Source organism: Alternaria burnsii, assembly GCF_013036055.1.
Source record: "Alternaria burnsii strain CBS107.38 chromosome Unknown 732, whole genome shotgun sequence".
NCBI classification, from domain to species: Eukaryota; Fungi; Ascomycota; class Dothideomycetes; order Pleosporales; family Pleosporaceae; genus Alternaria; species Alternaria burnsii.
In genome coordinates, this window is record NW_024066113.1 from 844,033 (window position 1) to 864,501 (window position 20,469).

Here is a 20,469-nt window from a genome sequence, read left to right on the forward strand (position 1 = left end):
CCGTATACTGTGTTGTTCAAGAACAGCCGTTAACCCGCTGCAGAATCATTGGCAGGGTGTAGGCGCAACGACGCGCCGGCTATGGGAGGTTCGGGTTGATGCCTGGCATCGGTTGAGCACCCTATGATGTAGCAATATTGATCAGCGGCCTATACAGACGTTGAGGATTCCTCAGGAGCTAATCCACTTACCATTAGCGCCTTGTTGGACGGCAAGCACTCGACAGGTAGCACTGTTGCTTCCAGGGGAGGCTATATGTGTGGGTCTGTTGTAAGACATTCGAAAACGCTCGGAGCGAAATACGTAACCTTTTTCTTGTAGACCTACTGATGTGGACCCGATATTAGATGCCTCAGGCTGTCCGATGTTGTTGCAATATGTAATTGGTGTGTGGGGCGCTTGCCAAAAGGGCCGGCTCGGCTGTGCCGAGTCGAAGTGCAGAGCGGAATAGGCATCGCACGATAGGTATTGCGGGAAAATGAATGTTGTCAGAGCGGCTCCGGGATTTCCATACTAGCGTGGCGGAGGCACAGTTGAGGTGGTTTCCTTCTGACGCTCCGTTCTGATGAGGCGTTCATGGTGCCGTGTGGCGTATTCGCTGTTCTCACAAGACTGCCTGACGGCCACCTCCCGGGCCCGAACATCAATGCAATGTGACCGCTCTCGGTAGGGGCGAAATCTACCCAGCTAATGTTGCTCTGTCTAGTGATCTTTGATTGAGGCGCGGAAACCGCATAGAAAGGTTCGATGGTGAAAGATATCTTGTGCAACTATAAAGTGCACAGCATCTTCGATGCGAAGTATATAACCACAGAGCAGCCACAGTCTCCCCATACCTGCATCATACGGTCAAACGAGTTCAACAACAGTTTACAATCGTCTCTACATTCTCTGTTCAGTCACTACAATGCCTTCCCAAAACCAACCCCAACAATCTTCTACTGGCGGCAGGCCTACCGGCGCAACAGGTGGTGGCTACAACAGATATCCGTGCGATAACTGGCAGCAAGAAGGCCATCCACAGAACTACACTTTCGTCGACCAAAAGGGTCGATTGTGCGCCCATTGCATGGTGAGTCCGTCAGTTTCACAGTTTGGCACTGCACTAACTACCTCATCAGTGTGCACCCCGCCAGCGATGAAAGGGAAGCATCTTGAGCACTAGTATCGGTACACTTGGAGGATGCGTCTCTGTCACTTTTGGTCACTTTTGGAGGGCACATTGGAGCTTTTTGTTGGGTGATAGTCGGGATTTACTTCGGTATCCCTTGGTTCAAGCTGCGATTTCTCGAATGTACTGCGATACTTGATTTGAGGCAAATTTTAATGGAATAGAAGTTGGTTGCGCATGTTTCTCTTGCCCACTCTGCATGCTGGAGACGGCCTTCACCCAACAGCTGGATGGACTCACCATGATGCAGGAGATTCGCTTCATACTATCGACAATTTGCTTAGCACCCCATGTTCACGACTCATATCCAATTCTTCGTCTTGCTCCTATTTGAGTGGGGAAGGCGTCGCTTGTGATGGAAGAATCTGACGTCAAAGCGGCAGCAGTCCAAAACGACTTAGACACATTGCGACTACTTCTTTCTCTCGCTTCAGTTGTCCACGCCTCCAACACAACGGACCGAGCCTGATCTCACATGGCTGAAAGTATATGCGGGTGCCCACTTCTAGAAACGGCAGATGGCACGAGAATTGTCAAGAGCGGCGAGAGGTGGACCCCCAACACCAGAACCCACGTTAATCAGCGCCTTAGCTGGTCCCTCATCAGCCGTAATTGATCGACGATAATCGCAGCATGACCAGGTGGGGCTGCAACCGAAGAAAACCTGTTCCCTTTGTTTGGACTACACCACTGCGACGGAAGCGGCGCCCAATCACTCTGGCTAAAATCTCGAAACGAGTAAGTCGAGAAGCCGGTGAAGCCGGACAGTCACCACTATCCTCAGTTCTGACCATGCTTGGAAGACCGTATGCTGTTGCCGTCGCGTGTAACAGGCATAAAGGAATGTCTCAGTCTCGCGCATACACCATGGTGAGCCCATATCTCCCTTTCTGCGCTCTTGAGACCCGCCACCATGTTTGAAACGATCTGTCAACTACGCTATCAGCATAGAGAAGTGACGTTTACGAAGCGGTCAACTTTTTGGTCGATTGCCAACAGCTGCTCACGATGGAATGTACCAATTCCATGCCAGCACGTTCACATCGCTGCAGGGAAAGTGGGCCTCCATGAGGGGCCAGCGCATGATTCGTCGTCTTCATGTTGGATAGGTGATGCTTCAACGAATCATGGGTGAATTATCCTGAATCCGGAAGGGCTTGCCACACTCCGTAGCGCAAGACCATGACAAAGACGCCAAAAGTATGAGCTAGCCTTGTTTCACGCCCAGAATCTAGTCACATTGGGCAAATGATCTCTCATTTGCTCTGGTTGAGGGTCTTTGAGGAGCCTGTCATTGACCATTGAACGAAAAAACGGTAGCTAAGCAGGCGGCAAAAGGGAAAACCAAGATCTACGCCGATCTCAAGCAGACGACATTAAGCGCGCAGAAACGTGGCATGCCGGATTATTGGTAACGCACAGTGGGTCTTCTAGCTCATGAAGGACCCCATGAATTCCTAGTCCCCGCATCAGCAAATGCCACTCTCATTGATTCATTAGCGCGGTAGGTTTCCAACGGCTACCTGGTCTGTCGAATGCTCGTAACCGGTCAAGTGTAGTGTGATCATTGTCCAAGCATCCGGGCAGTGACATCGTACTAACAGGATCTACAGTACTAAGTCTAACACTACTGAGATAGGGAGATCGATGTTCACATCACATTTCAAAGTTTCAAGAAAGATAGTAGAGGCAGTGGCTGATATACTGCACATGTCAATTATCAGAGTAGTACAATCGTTAGACTCAAGCCTTGTCAGTACATATGCTGCTGGTCTTCTTTGCGACGCAACAATCACACTATCGCAGATTCGGAGATAAGCACAGAGAAAAGCAACACATACTACCGGACCCAACATTTGTTGAATGCCCGGGCTTTGGCAGGGTTCAGGCACGTTTTTCTACCGCAACGACCTCTTCTGCGACCACGCTGAGCCTTACGCACACACCAAAAGGCACCTTGATCATCTTCCAACCTATTTTTCCGGAAAGCGGCGAATAGGAGAATACATCTTCACGTCACACACGGCTGGAAATGGCGTGCGACTGTGCCGTCGATACTCTGAGCCAAGAAGCTTCGCAGCTGTGTAGACATTTCTCAGGTATATTATCGAGGCCAACAATTGAAGGGAACTAGGTCATCATGTACCATGTCATGGGTATGGTGTTACCATGGCTGGCGCTACTGGACAAAGAGCCACTGGGTGGAATATTCCAGCATCGGTAGCTGTAGACTAACCTGCCTCAGCTAATGAGGCAATCTCTTCCGAAGTATGAGGTGTGTGCTGGAAACATGTGACCGCAGGCGTATGCATGCAGGTGCAAGAAAAACGGTCACTTGCTCCCCAACAACCGGGCATGCATATGCAGGTTAACCGAATAAACGCATATTTGACGCGGCCAACACGATCTTCAATCTCGTCTCGTCAATCTGGGTTGATACACAACACTCAACAGCAAGTCCACAATATTTCTTATGCTATGGTCTTTAGCTTGATGTGACTGAGAGCGACCCAGCTAGCGACCTAGTAATCTGAGCCTTGAGGGTTTAGGCACCCCGTGGACCGCACAGATGCAACGATAGAAACTCCAAGCGTTTAATCATCGGTAGTCTCTATGCAGCCTTACCATGACTTGCAGTGCCTAAGACCGCCATATGCGGAGGCCGTCCCACAGAAGGATGCCGCGAAACGACCGGCACAGCTCACCATGATCTAGTCAGATTACGATATGAAGTCCATTCGCATGTCTCACTTGTAAACACCCAACATCCAAGGCACGCAAATCGGGCAGGTGAGCAAGGCGTAAAGAATAAAACGTCCCGTCCGTCATCCTTCAGCTCTAAGCGCCCGCCATGCGGCGCAGCCGAGAAACTGGACCTGGACCCATTTTGATCAACGCTAGAGTTCCCCAAATTATATCTAGTTCTGTAAGCAATTGTCAAGCAATTATGTGGCTTACCGTGCCTCATGCAAGCGCCGGCGCGTAAATGGGGTTGAAGCAAAATGGGTCGATCCTGCCTTGAACAACGACTCGACCGACCGCTATCCTGGAATGAGGGCCAAATCCAATGGTTCGATTGTCAATCAACGAGCTGGTATGCTATAATATCATACTGCTGTGGTTCTTCTCAGGCCAGCAATGACACTGGGCAAGGCAGACGTGTAAGTCCGGCGACCTTCGCACTGCGTGCAGGTACTTCGGATACATCTCATCACTGTTTCATGACTACAGTAGCTGTGATTTCTGGACTTCCGCCCGCTTATGTTGGGGTCGTGCTCACTCCGCTGATATGATCGCCAAATATCGGTGTACTAGTCGTGACGACAGTCCTGCCGCAGCCAAGCTCAACGTATCATGACTGTGACCGCCACTACTTGGTGCGGTATTACCGATGAACAAGCTTAGGATCAAGATTCTATTAGCCATTATGATTGCTACGGTTACTTCATCCACTTCGTGACATCATTAAGCTCACAGTCAGCAGCATAATGTACTGCAAAGATCTCCAGACTCCCTCAAGATTACACCCTTTCTTTTTAGGTCATCGCGATGACCACTTTCCTAACAACTCACAAGTCATTTGAACTGATGCCATGCTCACGCACGTACTTATCCAGTTTCTAGAGAAAATGTTAGCATGCCTCTCTTGTATAGGATGGATATATGTAACTCACCAGTCTCAACGCCAGGTTGCCGCCCATCCAATCCTCCAGTGACCTTCTTCTTCAATTTAGCCAGCCCAATTTTGGCCTCGTCCTTCGCAAACTTTGCATTCCGTGCGGGCTTCCACTGCATCAGCCCACGATGTCTCCTCTCTTCAGCTCGCTTGTTTTGCTTGTTAACATCCTTACTGGATGAAGTATCATCTGTCTCAGCCGTGGTGCTTGTATGAACTGTAGACATCGATTGGCGGGGCTGATGATCCTCAGTGGGCGATAAATCGGTCTTCTGTGACTTCAACTGGCCATTAGTTTTGCTCTGGTCACCTCCACCTGTGCCGCCACTCATGTTTTTCGCACTGCCAACTGTATCCGCATCTTCGACACCAATATCAGATGAAGAAGAATCTTCGCCATAGTCATCATCAGAGTCATCATTGTCCTCGTTATCGGATGGATGATAACGGTCGTGTAAGGGTTCTTCGACGCCTGGTTCGCGTCTCTTCTGACGCTTGGTGTTCATGTAGGCTTTAGGGTTATCCCCGAAAGCACCGGACCAGTCTTGCCCGTCCTTTGCGAGCCACTTGCGCTTTTCTTCTTCGCTCGCGTTCTTCAAGATATCGCGACCTGTAGTCAATGATTGCTCATGCAACTCTTGAACGCGATCTGGGATCTCCTTCTCAACTTTGTGGTTTCGCACACCTTCGGTAACACACGACTCCCATGTTTCGAATGTCTCGCGGGTGTCATTGTCGGTGATAAAGGCAGCGTGTGACTCGTCAGTTCCAGCCTTGAATCGCGCCCGGAACTGTAGGCGACCAACTTCCTGAAGATCGTCGAGACCCGGTTCCTTATGGCAGTTTTCTTCAGTAATGTAGTTCTGCGTGAGTCGAGCAGGAGCAGCAGTTTTCCAGATGGGTATGTTGATGTCCGCATCTTCGTTATCTATGAAGTGCTGCAGCCAGATGACTGCGTACGCGTCCGCCTTGCGATGGTTGTTGATATGGAATTCGAAAACAATTGGTGACCTGTAGCGGTGCTTTACTGGTAGTCGGACGTTGTGCTTTCCGTTGCTCTCCTCTAGGTCCCAGTAGTAGCCATCACCTTCTTGGAGCTTATGAGAACCGGTGCGACTCAGCTTGCCGGTGCTGCCGCCAGTTCGCAATTTGATCTTGGGGTGGTGGTTGTAACCCAAAGCCAGGATGCGCTGAGACCGGAACTCAAAGGTACCAACGTCCCAACCAAGCATTTGAGGTGGTAGACGAGTCTCGATGCTGCGGAACAACAGAGAGATTCGTATGCGACCAAAACCGATACCGCCATCGAGAGGATACCAGCGTGTGACTTGAGAGGATGTTTCGAGAATGTCAGATAGCTTCAGTGGCACCACGCCCAGAATAGGGTCATGTTCCCTGTTCCTCTGATCGCGCACTGTAACCGTGATGATAGCCGATCGCCAGTCACGAACGAACCGTTCGGTACCCGCGTTGAAGATTGGCTGAGATGAGACAGCTTTTGCCCGCGTTCGGTAGACTAGCTCGTCGTTGAACAAAATCGTGCAGTAACTGTTCGGGAGGTCTCCGCCAGTCTCTTCTTTACCCTCCCCGTAAGGCTTTGCAGGCTCGTATTCGCGTCCCTTGGGGTTGGTACTACCCTTTACGTTTTCCAGCTCCAAATTCACAATTTGATGACACACCACACTGCAGATACCACTAGGCCAGAGAGGATCCGGTGGAGTGTGCATGACAGCGTCATCGTCCTCAGAGTTTATGACACCCTTCTCGTCTTGTAGTTCGGGCTTGTCCTTTAACTCATCTGGAAGAGATTTGTTCTTGCCATCTGTTCGCATCTCCTTCCTGAACTTTGGCTTGGTGAAATAACCAACTTCCCAGTGAAGTTCGCCAGGCATCTCACTGTCAGCCTCCATACCGGCCAGCTTCGAAGTCTGTGGGTACATTTTGCCTGGATGCTGGATCATCTTCTGCATGGAAATCTCGACCTTTCCGACAATGTCATCAGCGGTATGTCGATCGGAGTCCCAGAGTTCTACACTCAAGTTCTCGTTGGCCTTGATCAGTTCTGGACCAACGAGAACAGCTGCCGTCTCTTCCCAGATTGGATTTAGGTCGTCAGTAATAACTCGGGTACAGTACATGGGCTTGCCGTACTTCGAGAATGCGATCGTTATGTAAGGGTCGCTACCACCGTGCTTTGATCCACGTCGATCTTGCTTGCTCAGACCGACAGCACGGTGAATACGGATCCAGAGTACGCCCAAGGCTTCGGTATCTTTTTGGACGGAGTCGCCTTGAAGGATGGCTCGCATGTCAATAGACATGGACTTCGGCGCGACATACATGCTGGCCGCTGCCTTGATGGCGTAGTTGACAAAGTTGCTAATGAGGGGAAGATTGAGAATGTTCACACCCTTTTCCACCATGGGCGTGCATCCAGCAGTCACCTGTGGCGCGCCCATCAATGTAAAAGTCAAGGTCTTCAAGAATGGAGGTTCGGGGGTCATGTTCAGACGCAGGCGGACTGTACCAACAAGGCCTTGCAGTTCGACAAAGATGGGCAGCGGGACACCGAAGAGACCCTTAATTCCTAAGTAGAATACCAGCTGCATGTGCATGTTCCTTGCTCTCTCGGATACTCGCTTTCCGCTGGGGCTGGCGTGGTAGGCGAAAGAAACTTCCAGGTTGTAGTAATCACCGCCCTCCTCATCTGCTGCTGCTTCTTGAGGATCCTTTGTCTTCTTGTTCTCTTCGTGGATGGATTTTTTCATGTCACCCATGTGTGAATCGGGAAGCGCTCGTAAGCTAAGGATGCGCAACGGGTTGCTTCCCTGGTTAATTTCGGCCACGCGGACGTTTTCAATGACACCAGGTACGGAAGCTTGCATAACGTCCTCAAGCATGTCAGCAACACCCGAGAACATGTCGGGGTTGATGAGGCCCCAGACGATGGCTAGCAAAGTGTTCATCCACTCGACGGATTCTGGCAACAGGTTCAAAGAGGCCTACATGATGGTTAGCTAGTTCTGGCAGGGCATCTTTAGTAGACACGTACCATCTGGCCGCGGACTTGTTCGCTGTCCCATTCGACCTCTCTTCCGCTGCGCACAACCTCCTTCATCCAAAGATATACGCCAGACGCCAGGCACATACCAAGCGGTATAAGGCCCTTGAGGGCACCACCGAACATTTTACCAACGACAACCGTCCCGACGAGTATCCCCGCGCAAAGGTAGTTCGCTCGCGTTTCGAGGGCGGCAAACATGGGCTCGTAGCTAACTGAGGGCGTCGGATGGAAGAGGACGTTTGTCTTCTCACCGTGGATAGGTACGTCGGTCGTGGTGCCTTCGGCGACTGGGTCTGGTGGTGCTGTGACATCCTGGTTGTGCTTGTAGTCTTCGAGCGACTGGGAGGGGTCGGTTTTTATTGGCTACCAGGTGTTAATGAAGGCTGATAGAGTTGGGAAGGGTGCCATACTGTTTGCTTGTCCAGGTTCGCATTGGGTACGACCAAATGCGGGTTCTCGACCTCATCTATCATGTCCTTGTTGACATCGGCAATGACGACCTCCCTGCCAGTCGTAGGGTCTGTGACTGTCTTCTCTGTACCTTTTACTTGTCTTTCAGGCTGCTTGTGTGGTTGCGACTGTTGCTGCGCCTGCTGCTTGGCCTGTTCGTCCAATTTCTTGTCCCGGGCCGCCTTGTCCTTATCCAAGTTCTCCACGAACTGCCTGACGGTAGGGATCGGGTTGTGCCCTGAGTAGTGTCCTCCCGGAGCATGTTGCTGCTGTTGTTCCGCCATTCTGTATATATGTCTCCTTCTGTATGACCGCCCAGGTCGAGGGTGTGGACGTGCGACGAGACTCACCCAGCAATTGCGACTGTTGCGGGAGGATCAATGGATGTCTTGAGAGAGGTTGAGCCTAGCGAAGATCTCCCCACTTAAGAGAAGCGAAAGCAAGGAACAAGCAAAGCAGAAACCATGAAAGAGATGCTGCGCGCGGGGCTGCGAGGCTGCCGATTGCAGTCAATGACGTAGGGCAAGCAGGACCGATACTGGAACTGGGGCAGCCGCGTTACCACTTGCGCACGACGCGTACTCAGCCTTTGCCTGTGCCACGACCAGAAGCTGACAAGAAGCTGTCAAAATCTCCACTGTGGCTGAAATCCTGATAAACATCCTGGCCGTCACATCGCGACTTCCCGCTGTGATCGGCTGATGACGTCAAGGTGCATGCCGATGCGTCGTCGACCAATCAGCGCGTAGCGGGGGCGATCATCCCCTCCAGCTTGGGACGACTCATGATCTGCCTACTCACGCTTGGTAACGGGAGTTACCCGCTACCAGTTTCCAGCACATTATTGGCCAGGTCTGCAATATGTCGGGCTGGTTCACCTTGTTCACCAACTGTCGCTACATCCTCAACGGCGAGCTTGTCGAGGACCATCTCGTAATTTCCGATGAGACTGGACTCATCCTGAAAAGAGAAGGCTACATCGGAGGCGAGGCCATCGATTTGGAAGACAGCATCATAGCCCCCGGCTTTCTGGAATTACATACTAATGGAGCGAATGGCTTTCACTTCACGCATCATGAAGACGAGAAGATGTATGCAAAAAAGGTAGATGAAATCGCGAGGTATTACGCGACTCAGGGGGTCACGGGATTCTGGGCAACCATACCTACCGTAAAGAGTGATGAATTCCACAAGGTAAGACAAATATGATGCGCTGAAGCGCCTTCGCCATGTGCTTGAAACGTTGTCAAGTGCACACAATGTGCAGTCTGCTGACAGTCCTACAGATCCTTCCCTCTCTCAAGCCTCGCCAGATTGCCTCTTCAGCATCTCTTCTTGGAGCTCACACTGAAGGCCCATATCTACATCCTACCAAGAAAGGCGCCCATAACAGCTCCCTTTTCAGTTCTTGTGCAACATCCCCTTCTACCGTCTATGGATCCTCCAACCTGCAATCCACTGTCAAGCTCGTGACCGTTGCACCGGAGCTCCCTGACTCAGCGGCACTTATCAAGACACTGACGTCGCAGGGTATCAAGGTAGCGATGGGTCATTCCTCCGCCACATACGAAGAAGGATTGACTGGGCTCAAGGCTGGAGCAAGTGGCTTGACGCATACCTTGAATGCGATGCCAGCTTGGGCATCGAGAGCCCCTGGGCTGGCTGGATTGATATCGCTACCAGAAGCAGGAAAGATTTCACCTCCATGGTACACAGTCATCGCGGATGGGGAACATCTTCATCCAAATACCGTGTCTCTGCTTCATCGCTCCAACCCGAAGCGGTCAATTCTGATCACCGATAGTATCGAGCTTGCATCCCTCAAGGACGGGACATACCCTGGTCACTCACAGATCCCTTTTGAACAGGTCAAGAGCGGAACACGAGCAACAATCGCAGGAACCGATACGTTGATTGGCGGATGTATTCCACTCCAGCAGAGTGTGAGGAACTTGATGAATTGGTCTGGTTGTGGAATCGCAGAGGCTGTAGGCACAGTGACAGAAAATGTGGCTGCTTTCATGGGTGTTGATGGTGAAGGCGGTAGAGGTATACTGAAGGAGGGCAGGAGGGCAGACTTGACTGTATTGAGTGAGCAAGGCGAAGTACTTCAAACATGGGTCGCTGGACATAAGGTATGGGACAGGGAAGAAGATATTCAAGCATTTGAGGACGATGGTGAAGCGAGAGGTTAGCGCTGACTTTCACTGACGACAATCATGTTGAGACATTTCGCATTGTGACGAGGGAACTAGATATGTGGTAGAACTGCGTAGAAATTTGAACACCGTGCTGATCAAGGGCTTGCGTTGTCAAAGACCGTTGGCGTGAAGTCAAAGAACCTGTGAATCATCTCTGGTACTTACTTGATGTATGAGCCACAGAAAATCCTTTCTCAATAGTCTTAACTATACACTCCAAGAATATGAACAGCGACAAAACTGCCAATCTTCCGATGTATAGCACAGCATCCAAGTCCAGCAAGTCATCCCCACCCCTTGTCATCTACGTGCTCGGCCCACCCTGCGCCGGTAAGTCGACGCTATGCACCACTCTCGTCAATAAATTCAATATGGACCACTTCTCCATCGGCGATGAACTTCGTGATCTGATCTCCTCAGACACAACGGGCCATGCCGCACGTATTAAAAACAAGCTGTCTGTTGCTGAGCTGGAGGACTTCGCCACGAACGTCAAAGCAGGGACATTGGCACCGTCAAACGTGACCCCCAAGTATGTCAAGGAGCGTATATTTCCCGACGGTGTGGTACCACTAAACCTACGAATTCTAATCGATGGATTTCCGAGGGGAGTAGATCGCTGGGAGACGTTCAAGGACAGCGTGAAGGACATATGGCAGCCTGATAGTAGTACCTGGACACTCTTGCTGTGTGTTGACCGGGCAGTGGCTCGACAGCGGTTTTTGAGTCGTGGTAGGGCAGGGGACGTCTTTGACAAGAGGTTTAATGACCACGAAGATTCTATTGACAATATCGTAGCTGCCATGAAGCAAGATGGGGTTAACGTCGTCGAGATTCACCCAGGGCCAGACCGCGACTGGGAGGATGTGCTCAGCTTTCTCCATTGTATTCCTGGGTTGCATGAGGCCTGACGACAGTAGATCGCTATCACGTCACAATGTCCCTTCAATCCAATCGTGTCGCAGCGAGTCAATATGCGGTTTAGGCACGACGGTAGGATCGACATCGCTGGACGAATGACTCTCGTTAGGAGGAGACGAGTTATCACAATGGAATAAAATAACGATTAACGTGCAGGAGTGCTACATGTGATGAAGGCAAAAGCTTCCGAGTGTCTCAAAGTAATGTATCGCCACATTCGAGCCGCTAATTCAGGTGAAATCCAAAGCAGTAGATACCGGACGAGGTGTTCTTCTCACGCGCACAGGTCCAGATCAGTGAAGATCAAGATGCTGTTCGGACATGCCATACATAATGCCGGGATGTCCTAAGCGTGCGCGATGGTGAAGGAAAGCCCCTCGGCAGCGGTCGACAGATTTTGTCACCAGCCCCGCTTAGTCACCCACGCTAAAATGGCGCTACCATCTTCTCCCGACATTTGAATCTTTTCCTACAGCTCCAACATGGAAACTCTCGACAACACCGAGTGGGACGTGCTCATTGTAGGCACCGGCCTGCAGCAGTCTCTTCTCGCTTTGTATGTGCCTTGCTTGCCGGCGAGAGTGGCCGCGATCTGACTGACGCAGCGCTTAAAGAGCTTTGTCGCGCTCGGACAAGAAGATCCTCCATGTCGACGAGAATGACTTCTACGGCGGTGCAGAGGCTGCCTTTAGCTTACAAGAAGCTGAAGAGTGGGCACAGCGGATGAAAGATGGTAAGCAAAGATGACTTGGAGAGATTTGGCTTTCGCTAACGCGTCCAAGACACAGTAGATGCGGTCTTCTCCGATGTTACAATTACCAAGCCTGAGGTTGCTGACGCCGCTCCCGCACTGTCCTTCTCAAGGGCATACAGCCTGTCTCTAAGCCCCCAGGTCATCTACGCGCGCTCATCTATCCTTGGCTGCCTTGTCTCGTCAAGGGTTTATCGTCAGCTTGAGTTTCTTGCTGTCGGTACATGGTGGGTATACTCTACAGGTGCACAGAGCGAAAGCTCGCTGTCGCATGCGAGGCTGCTGAAGGTGCCAAACGGCCGAGAAGATGTTTTCCAGGATCACGACCTCGACTTCAAGGCGAAGCGCGCTTTGATGAAGTTTCTGCGCTTCATCAGCGAATATGAGGAACAGATCGAGGTGTGGGAAGAGCACCGTCAGCGGCCTTTCTCGGACTTCTTGTCAGAGCAGTTCAAGGTTCCAGCAAGTCTCCAAGGACCACTGCTGGCACTCACACTCTCACCGGCCGGGCCTGATCGGACCACTACTGAATACGCTCTACCGAGAATTGCGAGGCACCTACGTTCGATCGGTGTGTTTGGGGCTGGTTTTGGAGCCGTCATCCCGAAATGGGGCGGCTTGTCTGAAATCAGCCAGGTGTCGTGCCGAGCTGGTGCTGTAGGTGGCGGTGTCTATGTCCTTGGAAAAGGCATAGCTCCAGTCACGGAGGGCATCGCGCAGACAACCGAAAACGGTACAAAGCTTCGCCTGAAAGACGGCGAAGTTGTTACTGCGAAGTGGATTGTAGGAGGAAACTCGTCAATTGCGTCTCAAGATACCTACTGCAGGTCGATGACCATTGTGTCGTCGTCTTTGTCACATCTGTTCCCGCCCATCGCAGAGGAAGCACCAGCACCTGCCGCTGCTGTTGTTGTCTTCCCGTCCGGCTCCTTGACACTAAACTCTCAAGCTGAAGAGCTTCCGCCGGTTCATGTTTTCGTGCATTCGAGCGATACCGGCGAATGTCCCTCTGGTCAATGTAAGTTTGCTCTTCTCCTTACTCTTGCTGTTATGATGAACAAACATTACGAATACTTATCTACATTGTCTGAATACCATTGAAGACAATAACTCTGACAACCTGATACAACGGCACATCGTCTACACTTTCAACGCATGTTCTTATTGCTTCATGTTGCTGACTATTCCTTAGGTGTGCTATATGCTTCGACATCGATGCACAATCAAGACGGGTTTGCCCTGCTTCGAAAAGCTATAGAGTCGTTGCTCTCTGCCCAGGACATAGCACCATCGCCTACAATACTGTGGTCTGTTGAGTACCAGCAACGGGCTTCATCTGGATCGGAGGCTCTACCGTCTGACAACGATCATGTCGTTCGATTCCCGCCTACTTCCATGGATCTCGCATTCGACGATGCAGTGCTTGAGAACGTCAAAGACATGTGGCAGAAGATCGTGGGAGATGACGCGGGCGAATTCTTGGTATTCCAAGACCGAGAAGCTTACGACGATGACGAGTAACGAATTATAACTAGAGTAATGAAGCTATGATACTACAATACCTCAGTGCCTTCTCTTGATTGATAAATTTACTCCGAAAGCATGTGCAGACAAAACCCAAGAAGGAGAAACTTATTGGATGTAATGCCTATCTTCATCTTACTCATCGTCGAGAGAGTAAATCCGGCAGTTCTAACTCAGAATTTCATCTTCAGTCTCTATAATCGAGCCCTTGAGATCATCCAGCCCTGGCCATCTGACCGCTATGTGTACACGATTCGTCATGTTGCAGTCCCAATTTGTATACAAGTTACACCTTTGTTGTGCGTCTGGTAAGTCTGCGGGTTGAGAGGTTGTCTCTGTGGCGGAGGAGGGTGGTGGCTTCCTTGGTGTTGGGCGAGAGTAATGTGTCGTCTTTTTTGTCTTCCGTGTCGTCTTCTCGCTTCAGGACTGCCTCAGGTAGATTTATGATAGCAGGGGTGGAGGACGAGTCTTCATTCACTTCCCTTGGAAGCTGTTCTTCACGCTTCGCAATGTTGCTTGGTCCAGGAATCAGAATGCTAGACAGGCGCGGAAGGTCTATAGTTGATGGTTTAGGCCTAAGAGAGGGAAGATTGAGGAAACCGTGCCAGAAACCGGGTGTCTTCTTGAGCTGTGTCGGCGTTGAGGCGCTCTGGGTCACTGTAGCGGCATTGCTTTGCGGCAAGGCTGAAGCAAGAATGATGATCCAAAGCACAATGCGAGCATCTTGTTGTGCATTGTTGTTGGTGTTTGCTCAACGGGTTCGATTGAAGGTGGACGGTTCAAAGAGTTATTGTGCTAAGTTTGTCGGTGGTGAGTCAGATTTGTAACCAGCAACGCGTGTCATATATGTGCGAAACAAGTGCCTTCTAATGGCGGCAGTATATGAGGTGAAGGTGAAGGACTTCAATGTAAAAGTGTGAGTCAGGAGCGTTTGCTGCCATCTTGTAAGTCGGAAGCATGTCACCCTTAGACTTGAAGTATATGATGTGAAAGGGTCGTGATGAAGGTGAGCATGCTGCTAAAGTGATTGATCCTAGCGTGATAGTTTCCAAGGGTGCCCTACAATGTTTATGTCCGGCTACATTCTGTTGTTTGTAACGCGCATGTGCGCCGGCCGATCATGGGGTCGAGTCCAACATGTATCGTCAGAATTTCAGCATCTTTATTTGTAGCTGACATACTATCTAGCATTTATTCCTGAATATACTTCTTGAGACTCCTTAGTCTTTCCATGGCGCTTTCAAGGACGTCATCGTTCTTGCACACGGCAAACCGTAACCAGTCTTCGACAATGTGCGCATTACCTGGAGTAAAGAACTCAGTCGGGGGGATAGCTGCCACGCCAACTTCTTTGATCAAGAACCAACTGAGCTGGAAGTCCCTCGGCCTTTCCGCTACATGAGGGGGGAACTCGTAATCACTTGGTAGTTTGACCTTGGACATGTTCACCAACACGAAGTAACCGCCCTCTGGCTCTGAGTAGGGTAGCTTGAGCTCATCAAAGACGGCGGTGAATTTGTCGATCTTTGCTTTCATTTCCTTCTTTGACTCTTCCCAAAAGTTGTGGGCATCGGCTTGCTCGAAACCAATGGCCGTTGCTTCTTGAAGCGGCGAGACACTGCTGTAGCAGATTCGTGTATGCGCTGCACTGACATACTTGATCAGGTGCTCAGGACCAATCAGCCAGCCAACTCTCCAACCTGTAGCGTAGAAGTTCTTGCCTCCTGAGCCGACAGTCAAGGTGAGCTTGGCGATGTCCGGTGAAAGCGTAGCGACGCGGGTAAAAGGAACATAATATAAGCGATCGTAGACTTCGTCTGAGAGGATGATGATGTTGTGTTTTACGCACACATCGCCAATAGCTTGCAGTTCTTGCTTGGAAAAGACCTTGCCAATAGGGTTGTGGGGAGAGTTGATGACAATCATGCGGGTCTTGGGTGTGATGGCAGCTTCCAGCTCTTTCATATCAAGACTCCATTCAGCTGCAGACGTTGTCTTGGTCGCACCGTCTTTGGGGGGGTGCAGGGGCACGTAGACAACCTTTCCACCTGGCATCTCAATATTGCTAATGTACTGGTCGAAGAAGGGCTCGAAGACGATGACCTCATCTCCTTCTTCCAGAAAGCCCATGAAGGCACTAAGCATGCCTTCGTTTGCGCCGGTTGTGATCGTGACTTCCTTGTCGGGATCTATCTCGCGGCCGAAGAAAGGAGAGTAGGCATTGGCAATGGCCTTCTTTAACCGCGGACGACCTTTGGTGGGCGAGTACTGGTTGCAGTCTACTTGGTCGAGGGCAGCCTTGGCGGCATCGAGGACGAATTTGGGAGGGTTGTAGCCAAAGAAGCCCTGGCCCATGTTGACGATGGGCTGCACAGGCGAGGCGGCCGCAGCTTCATTGACAATGGACCTGTCGCTGTTAGCTGTTGTCGCACGCTGGAGCTTAACAGCCTACCAGACATCCTGCTTCTGCCCAGCGACTCGCTTCGCGGGCTTGAAGGGGTCTTCTCGCCTTGTTGTCGCAGACATGGCTCGTTGTGGGAGGGAGCAGCAGGTGGGGCACTTTGGAGTTGGAGATGGTCTCTTGGTGGCGGTTCGGATGGATGTTGTAGCTCGAGTCACGATACTCCGCATGGCAGTATCATTGGCACATGGAGCGTCAGGTACACGAGAGAGGGTGCTTGTACAAACTAAGTATTGCGTGCTCCAGTCCGTCGTCTGCCGTCATCAAGCGGGGGCATTTCCGAGATAGCGCCGGTCTCGCTCGTCGCGTTACCCCAGAATAATTCGCGTCGCGTGCGTCGAGCCACTCATCTTCGAATATGGTCGACTGCCCCATCTGCGCCAAAGCCGTCAAGGACGCCCGAATCAACGAACACATCGACAGCGGCTGCCAAGACTTTCTTCTTGAAGCAGAACCACAGGGCACGCCGAGTTTGGGAAAGGCCTACAGCTTCTTCACCCCAGGCGCACGCAAACCCCCGGGCGCGACGCAGAAGAATGGACACCCAACCTCATCGCCTCCGCCACCGCCAGCAGCCACGCAGCTGGTAGAGCGGTCCAAGACACCGCCTGCCTCGTCCAAACGGCCTTTTGACGAGGCAGCAGATGCACAGACAAATGGCGAGCCGCATTCGCCATCAGCCCCAAAGCGGGCGCGGAAGCTCAAGGCAGTTGCCGATGCCATGCCGCTGGCTGAGCGTATGAGGCCCATGTCGTTGGACGACGTATATGGCCAAGAGCTCGTCGGCCCTGGCGGCGTTCTTCGAGGCATGGTCGATGAGGGCAGACTGCCATCAATGGTGCTCTGGGGACGACCGGGAACGGGTAATGCTTCCTCTGCATCTTGCACGCTCGACTCGAGAGCTGACTATTTGACAAGGCAAGACTACAATTGCACGCCTAATCGCCAACAAATCAGGCTCGCGCTTCGTCGAGATCAACAGCACAAGCACAAAGCTCGAGGAAGTGCGCAAGATCTTCACAGAAGCCTTCAGAGAGCTGCAGCTGACAGGTCGAAGGACCATCGTCTTCTGCGACGAGCTGCATCGCTTCTCAAAGACACAGCAAGACGCCTTCCTTGGGCCGGTAGAGTCTGGCACAATAACCCTCATAGCGGCAACAACCGAGAACCCATCTTTCAAAGTCATCTCCGCACTGCTCTCAAGATGTCGCACCTTTACCCTCGACGACCTCAAAGAGGACCACCTGGTGCGAATCCTAGAACGCGCAATGGCCTCTGAAAACTACACATCTCCCATCCTTGACAAGTCAATGTTGGACTACTTCGCCCGCTTTTCCGACGGCGACGCCAGAACAGCCCTCAATCTTCTCGAACTAGCTATGAACCTAGCAAAGCAACCTGACATGACCAAAGAGAAGATACAACAGAGCCTCACCAAGACCCTCGTATACGACCGCGCCGGCGACCAACATTACGATACCATATCCGCACTGCACAAGTCCATACGAGGCTCCGATCCAGACGCCGCGTTATATTACCTAGCACGTATGCTAGAATCTGGCGAGGACCCACGATACATAGCCCGTCGCCTCATCGTCGTTGCATCCGAAGACGTTGGACTGGCAGATAACACAATGCTATCCCTTGTGACAGCCACATATTCCGCCTGCGAGAAGATTGGCATGCCCGAGTGTCGCATCAACCTCGCCCACGCCGTCACTGCCCTCTCTCTCTCACCCAAGTCGACGCGCGTATACCGAGGGTTGCACAGTGCCATGGACGCGTTAAAGGAGCCAGGAGTCGCCGCACTGCCCATACCGCACCACATACGCAATGCACCGACAAAGTTGATGAAGGACATGGGCTACGGTGATGGATACAAATACAATCCGGACTACCTAGACGGCAAGGTGAAGCAGGAGTACTTGCCCGAAGCACTGCGAGGCCGTTCTTTCTTAGAAGACACTGATCTAGGAAGCAAAGTTGATCCCGATCTCATCGAAGACGACGAGTTGATGCCAGAGATTGACTGAACGCAAGATTTGGATAGCGTTGACTCGAATTATCTGCATCTACTCAGCATTGTTACGGAGTCTGGCATAGCAAATATGATACCCATCACGCGCTTCATCCTGTGCCGATCATACGCGAGCGGTGAATGTGTTTACTCGACTTACCTACAAATCTTGGATTCTCTAAACAAAACAGCTAGTCGCGATATGCAGAAGGTTTGTTTCTAGGTGCTGTGTGCCTTGACATGCGATACGTGGGCGCCCGCTCGATATGTCTTAGGTCCCTCTGCGAAGGGCGTTTGCTGACAGCAACATCCCTTGTAGTGCTCATCCACCCCTCATCCTCGATTTCAATGCTCTTTCCCATCGTCCACATCGTCTCCATACTGCGATACCACTTCTATCTCTAGGCTAAGCCATACATCCGGATGCGAAATGCGGTAGTCTACTATTCGAAACCACTTGAGTCGATATCTTGCTCGCTCTGTCGAGGCAAGATGGATAACGGTACAATTGGCATCATCATTTTCTTCATTGTTAGCTCTTACCTTGGTCATATCCTTCTTCATCGCGTTATCAAGACCCCGGCGCAGTACGAGAGGCCGAAAGTAGCGACGGTAGATGCCGGAAGTGAATATAGCATGTCATGGATAGAAACAGCGACTATTCAGTGAGATGCAAGGTCTTGGTAAGTTGTTCTAGACAGATAGTAAGACCATCCAGCCACGCCATGAGACGCTACCAAGCATACAATTCTAACGAACTCAGAACAACCAAGGTGACCAACGTACGACACGGTCTCCCAGTCTCTCGGTTTAACTTAATTTCCCCTTCTTCGCCTTTCCCTTCGCCTTTGCGTCACCACGTCCTGCTTTCTTTCCAGATGTCTTTACGGGTGTCTTCCCAGCCAGCGTATTCATACCCCGAGCTTTCTCGTTCTCCCGCTCCCGCGTACACACTTCGCAATACCACTCTTCTTCTTCTGGGATCGCGTTGCGGATGTTAATGCAACGACCATGATACCAGCCGATTGGGCATTGTTCGTTGTCGCAGCAAATCATGAGACTGCCGTCGTCAGGAAGGCGACACGAACAATAGGGATTGGGGTCGTGCGCAGTCTGAACTTGGGTTTTTGGTTGTGATTTACGTTTTTCTGCGGTCTCGGACTTAGCCGGAGCCTTAGGCTTTGCTTGAGGTCTGGTCTTGGGCTGCTTCTGTTTTTTTTCATCGACAGGCGGGATGGGGGTTTGGTGTCGCTGAGATTGACGGCGTATGCTCTGAACAGTTTGTGGTTCGGAAATGATAGGAGCATGAACATTTTCTACAGCTTGTGGCCTACCTTGCACTACAACTTCGGTTACAATTTGCGGAACAGCCGTTTGAGCAGTTGGCGGTTCAGACAACTTCGATGTCTCGGGTATAGGTAGACGGAGGACTGGAACCTTTGAATCGGTACTACCTTGCTCCAAGGGCCAATCTTCTACCCTAAGGAAGCTTCCATTCTCACTCAGCTTACCCTTCTCGATTGTGAAGCGTCGCTGGAGTTGTCCCTTCTCATTCATCACCTCGATGCTCTTTTCGTACAATTTGGTTTCGCCATGGCCGTGGAGGTACATGGCCGCTGATTGCTTCATCGCATGATTGGCTTCACCAAGGCTCTTGAAGCCACCAATGAAGAAATGCTCTGCTTTGTCCCTGGCATCGCAGTGCAGGTCGAGGTACATACCATAATGTACAGGCAGAGCAGGCGATGCGCTGGCACGCTGCCAGATACGATCACCGTTAGCGTCTTGACGGACAGAGGAGACTGCGTCCAACTCGTAGCGCAGAAGAACATGGTTCCTACTGTCCAGTATCTCGTAGAGGTTATTAGTGTTTAGCTCCGTTGTCGCGCCCCAGTGTACGTTTGCCTCAATTTCCCCAGCAGCATGCTTACGCATGGCTTCGTAGGCACTGGTGAAGTCTTCAGACACAGTAATGAGTCGTGACACCGCGCTGCCTGACTTTTTGAGAAGATCGTGCATGTAGATGCCGTAGTGAATGGCAGAATCCGGAGACTCATCAGCGGTAGATGCAAGGGAATCTAGTCGCGCCATCTTCGGAGAGCGCTTAGGAGCGATTGCGAAAGTCACTGATCGCTTTCGCTTCTCAGGAGTAGCGACAGGTGCCATTAGACTCATGTCGGGCTCAGTGATCTCGGTCTCGGAGATGGAAGGAAGAGCTGTTGCAAATGACAGT

At 51.3% G+C, this 20,469-nt stretch overlaps 7 protein-coding genes across 7 annotated transcripts; 4 read left to right on the forward strand and 3 right to left on the reverse strand.

Annotated features, from left to right (window-relative positions):
• Positions 1–907: 907 nt before the first annotated feature.
• GT037_005751 (uncharacterized protein) lies at positions 908–1,142 on the forward strand (the record flags this gene model as incomplete). Its single annotated transcript, XM_038930798.1, has 2 exons — positions 908–1,072; positions 1,122–1,142. 2 exons carry the CDS (start codon positions 908–910, stop codon positions 1,140–1,142), a joined length of 186 nt encoding a protein of 61 aa, XP_038786487.1.
• A 3,638-nt stretch (positions 1,143–4,780) lies between these two features.
• On the reverse strand, positions 4,781–8,645 carry GT037_005752 (uncharacterized protein; the record flags this gene model as incomplete). The annotated part of the gene is made up of 4 exons (XM_038930799.1): positions 4,781–4,791; positions 4,846–7,849; positions 7,900–8,274; positions 8,322–8,645. 4 exons carry the CDS (start codon positions 8,643–8,645, stop codon positions 4,781–4,783), a joined length of 3,714 nt encoding a protein of 1,237 aa, XP_038786488.1.
• Positions 8,646–9,222: 577 nt separating this feature from the next.
• On the forward strand, positions 9,223–11,473 carry GT037_005753 (carbohydrate esterase family 9 protein; the record flags this gene model as incomplete). Its single annotated transcript, XM_038930800.1, has 3 exons — positions 9,223–9,555; positions 9,648–10,551; positions 10,764–11,473. 3 exons carry the CDS (start codon positions 9,223–9,225, stop codon positions 11,471–11,473), a joined length of 1,947 nt encoding a protein of 648 aa, XP_038786489.1.
• A 492-nt stretch (positions 11,474–11,965) lies between these two features.
• On the forward strand, positions 11,966–13,755 carry GT037_005754 (rab proteins geranylgeranyltransferase component a; the record flags this gene model as incomplete). The annotated part of the gene is made up of 4 exons (XM_038930801.1): positions 11,966–12,039; positions 12,098–12,216; positions 12,266–13,252; positions 13,427–13,755. The coding sequence occupies 4 exons, from the start codon at positions 11,966–11,968 to the stop codon at positions 13,753–13,755; spliced, it is 1,509 nt and encodes a 502-aa protein (XP_038786490.1).
• A 1,194-nt stretch (positions 13,756–14,949) lies between these two features.
• On the reverse strand, positions 14,950–16,284 carry GT037_005755 (plp-dependent transferase; the record flags this gene model as incomplete). The annotated part of the gene is made up of 2 exons (XM_038930802.1): positions 14,950–16,165; positions 16,211–16,284. 2 exons carry the CDS (start codon positions 16,282–16,284, stop codon positions 14,950–14,952), a joined length of 1,290 nt encoding a protein of 429 aa, XP_038786491.1.
• Positions 16,285–16,577: 293 nt separating this feature from the next.
• GT037_005756 (dna-dependent atpase mgs1) lies at positions 16,578–18,252 on the forward strand (the record flags this gene model as incomplete). Its single annotated transcript, XM_038930803.1, has 2 exons — positions 16,578–17,082; positions 17,138–18,252. 2 exons carry the CDS (start codon positions 16,578–16,580, stop codon positions 18,250–18,252), a joined length of 1,620 nt encoding a protein of 539 aa, XP_038786492.1.
• Positions 18,253–19,046: 794 nt separating this feature from the next.
• Positions 19,047–20,411, reverse strand: GT037_005757 (uncharacterized protein; the record flags this gene model as incomplete). The annotated part of the gene is made up of 1 exon (XM_038930804.1): positions 19,047–20,411. The coding sequence occupies one exon, from the start codon at positions 20,409–20,411 to the stop codon at positions 19,047–19,049; it is 1,365 nt and encodes a 454-aa protein (XP_038786493.1).
• Between the last annotated feature and the right edge of the window lie 58 nt (positions 20,412–20,469).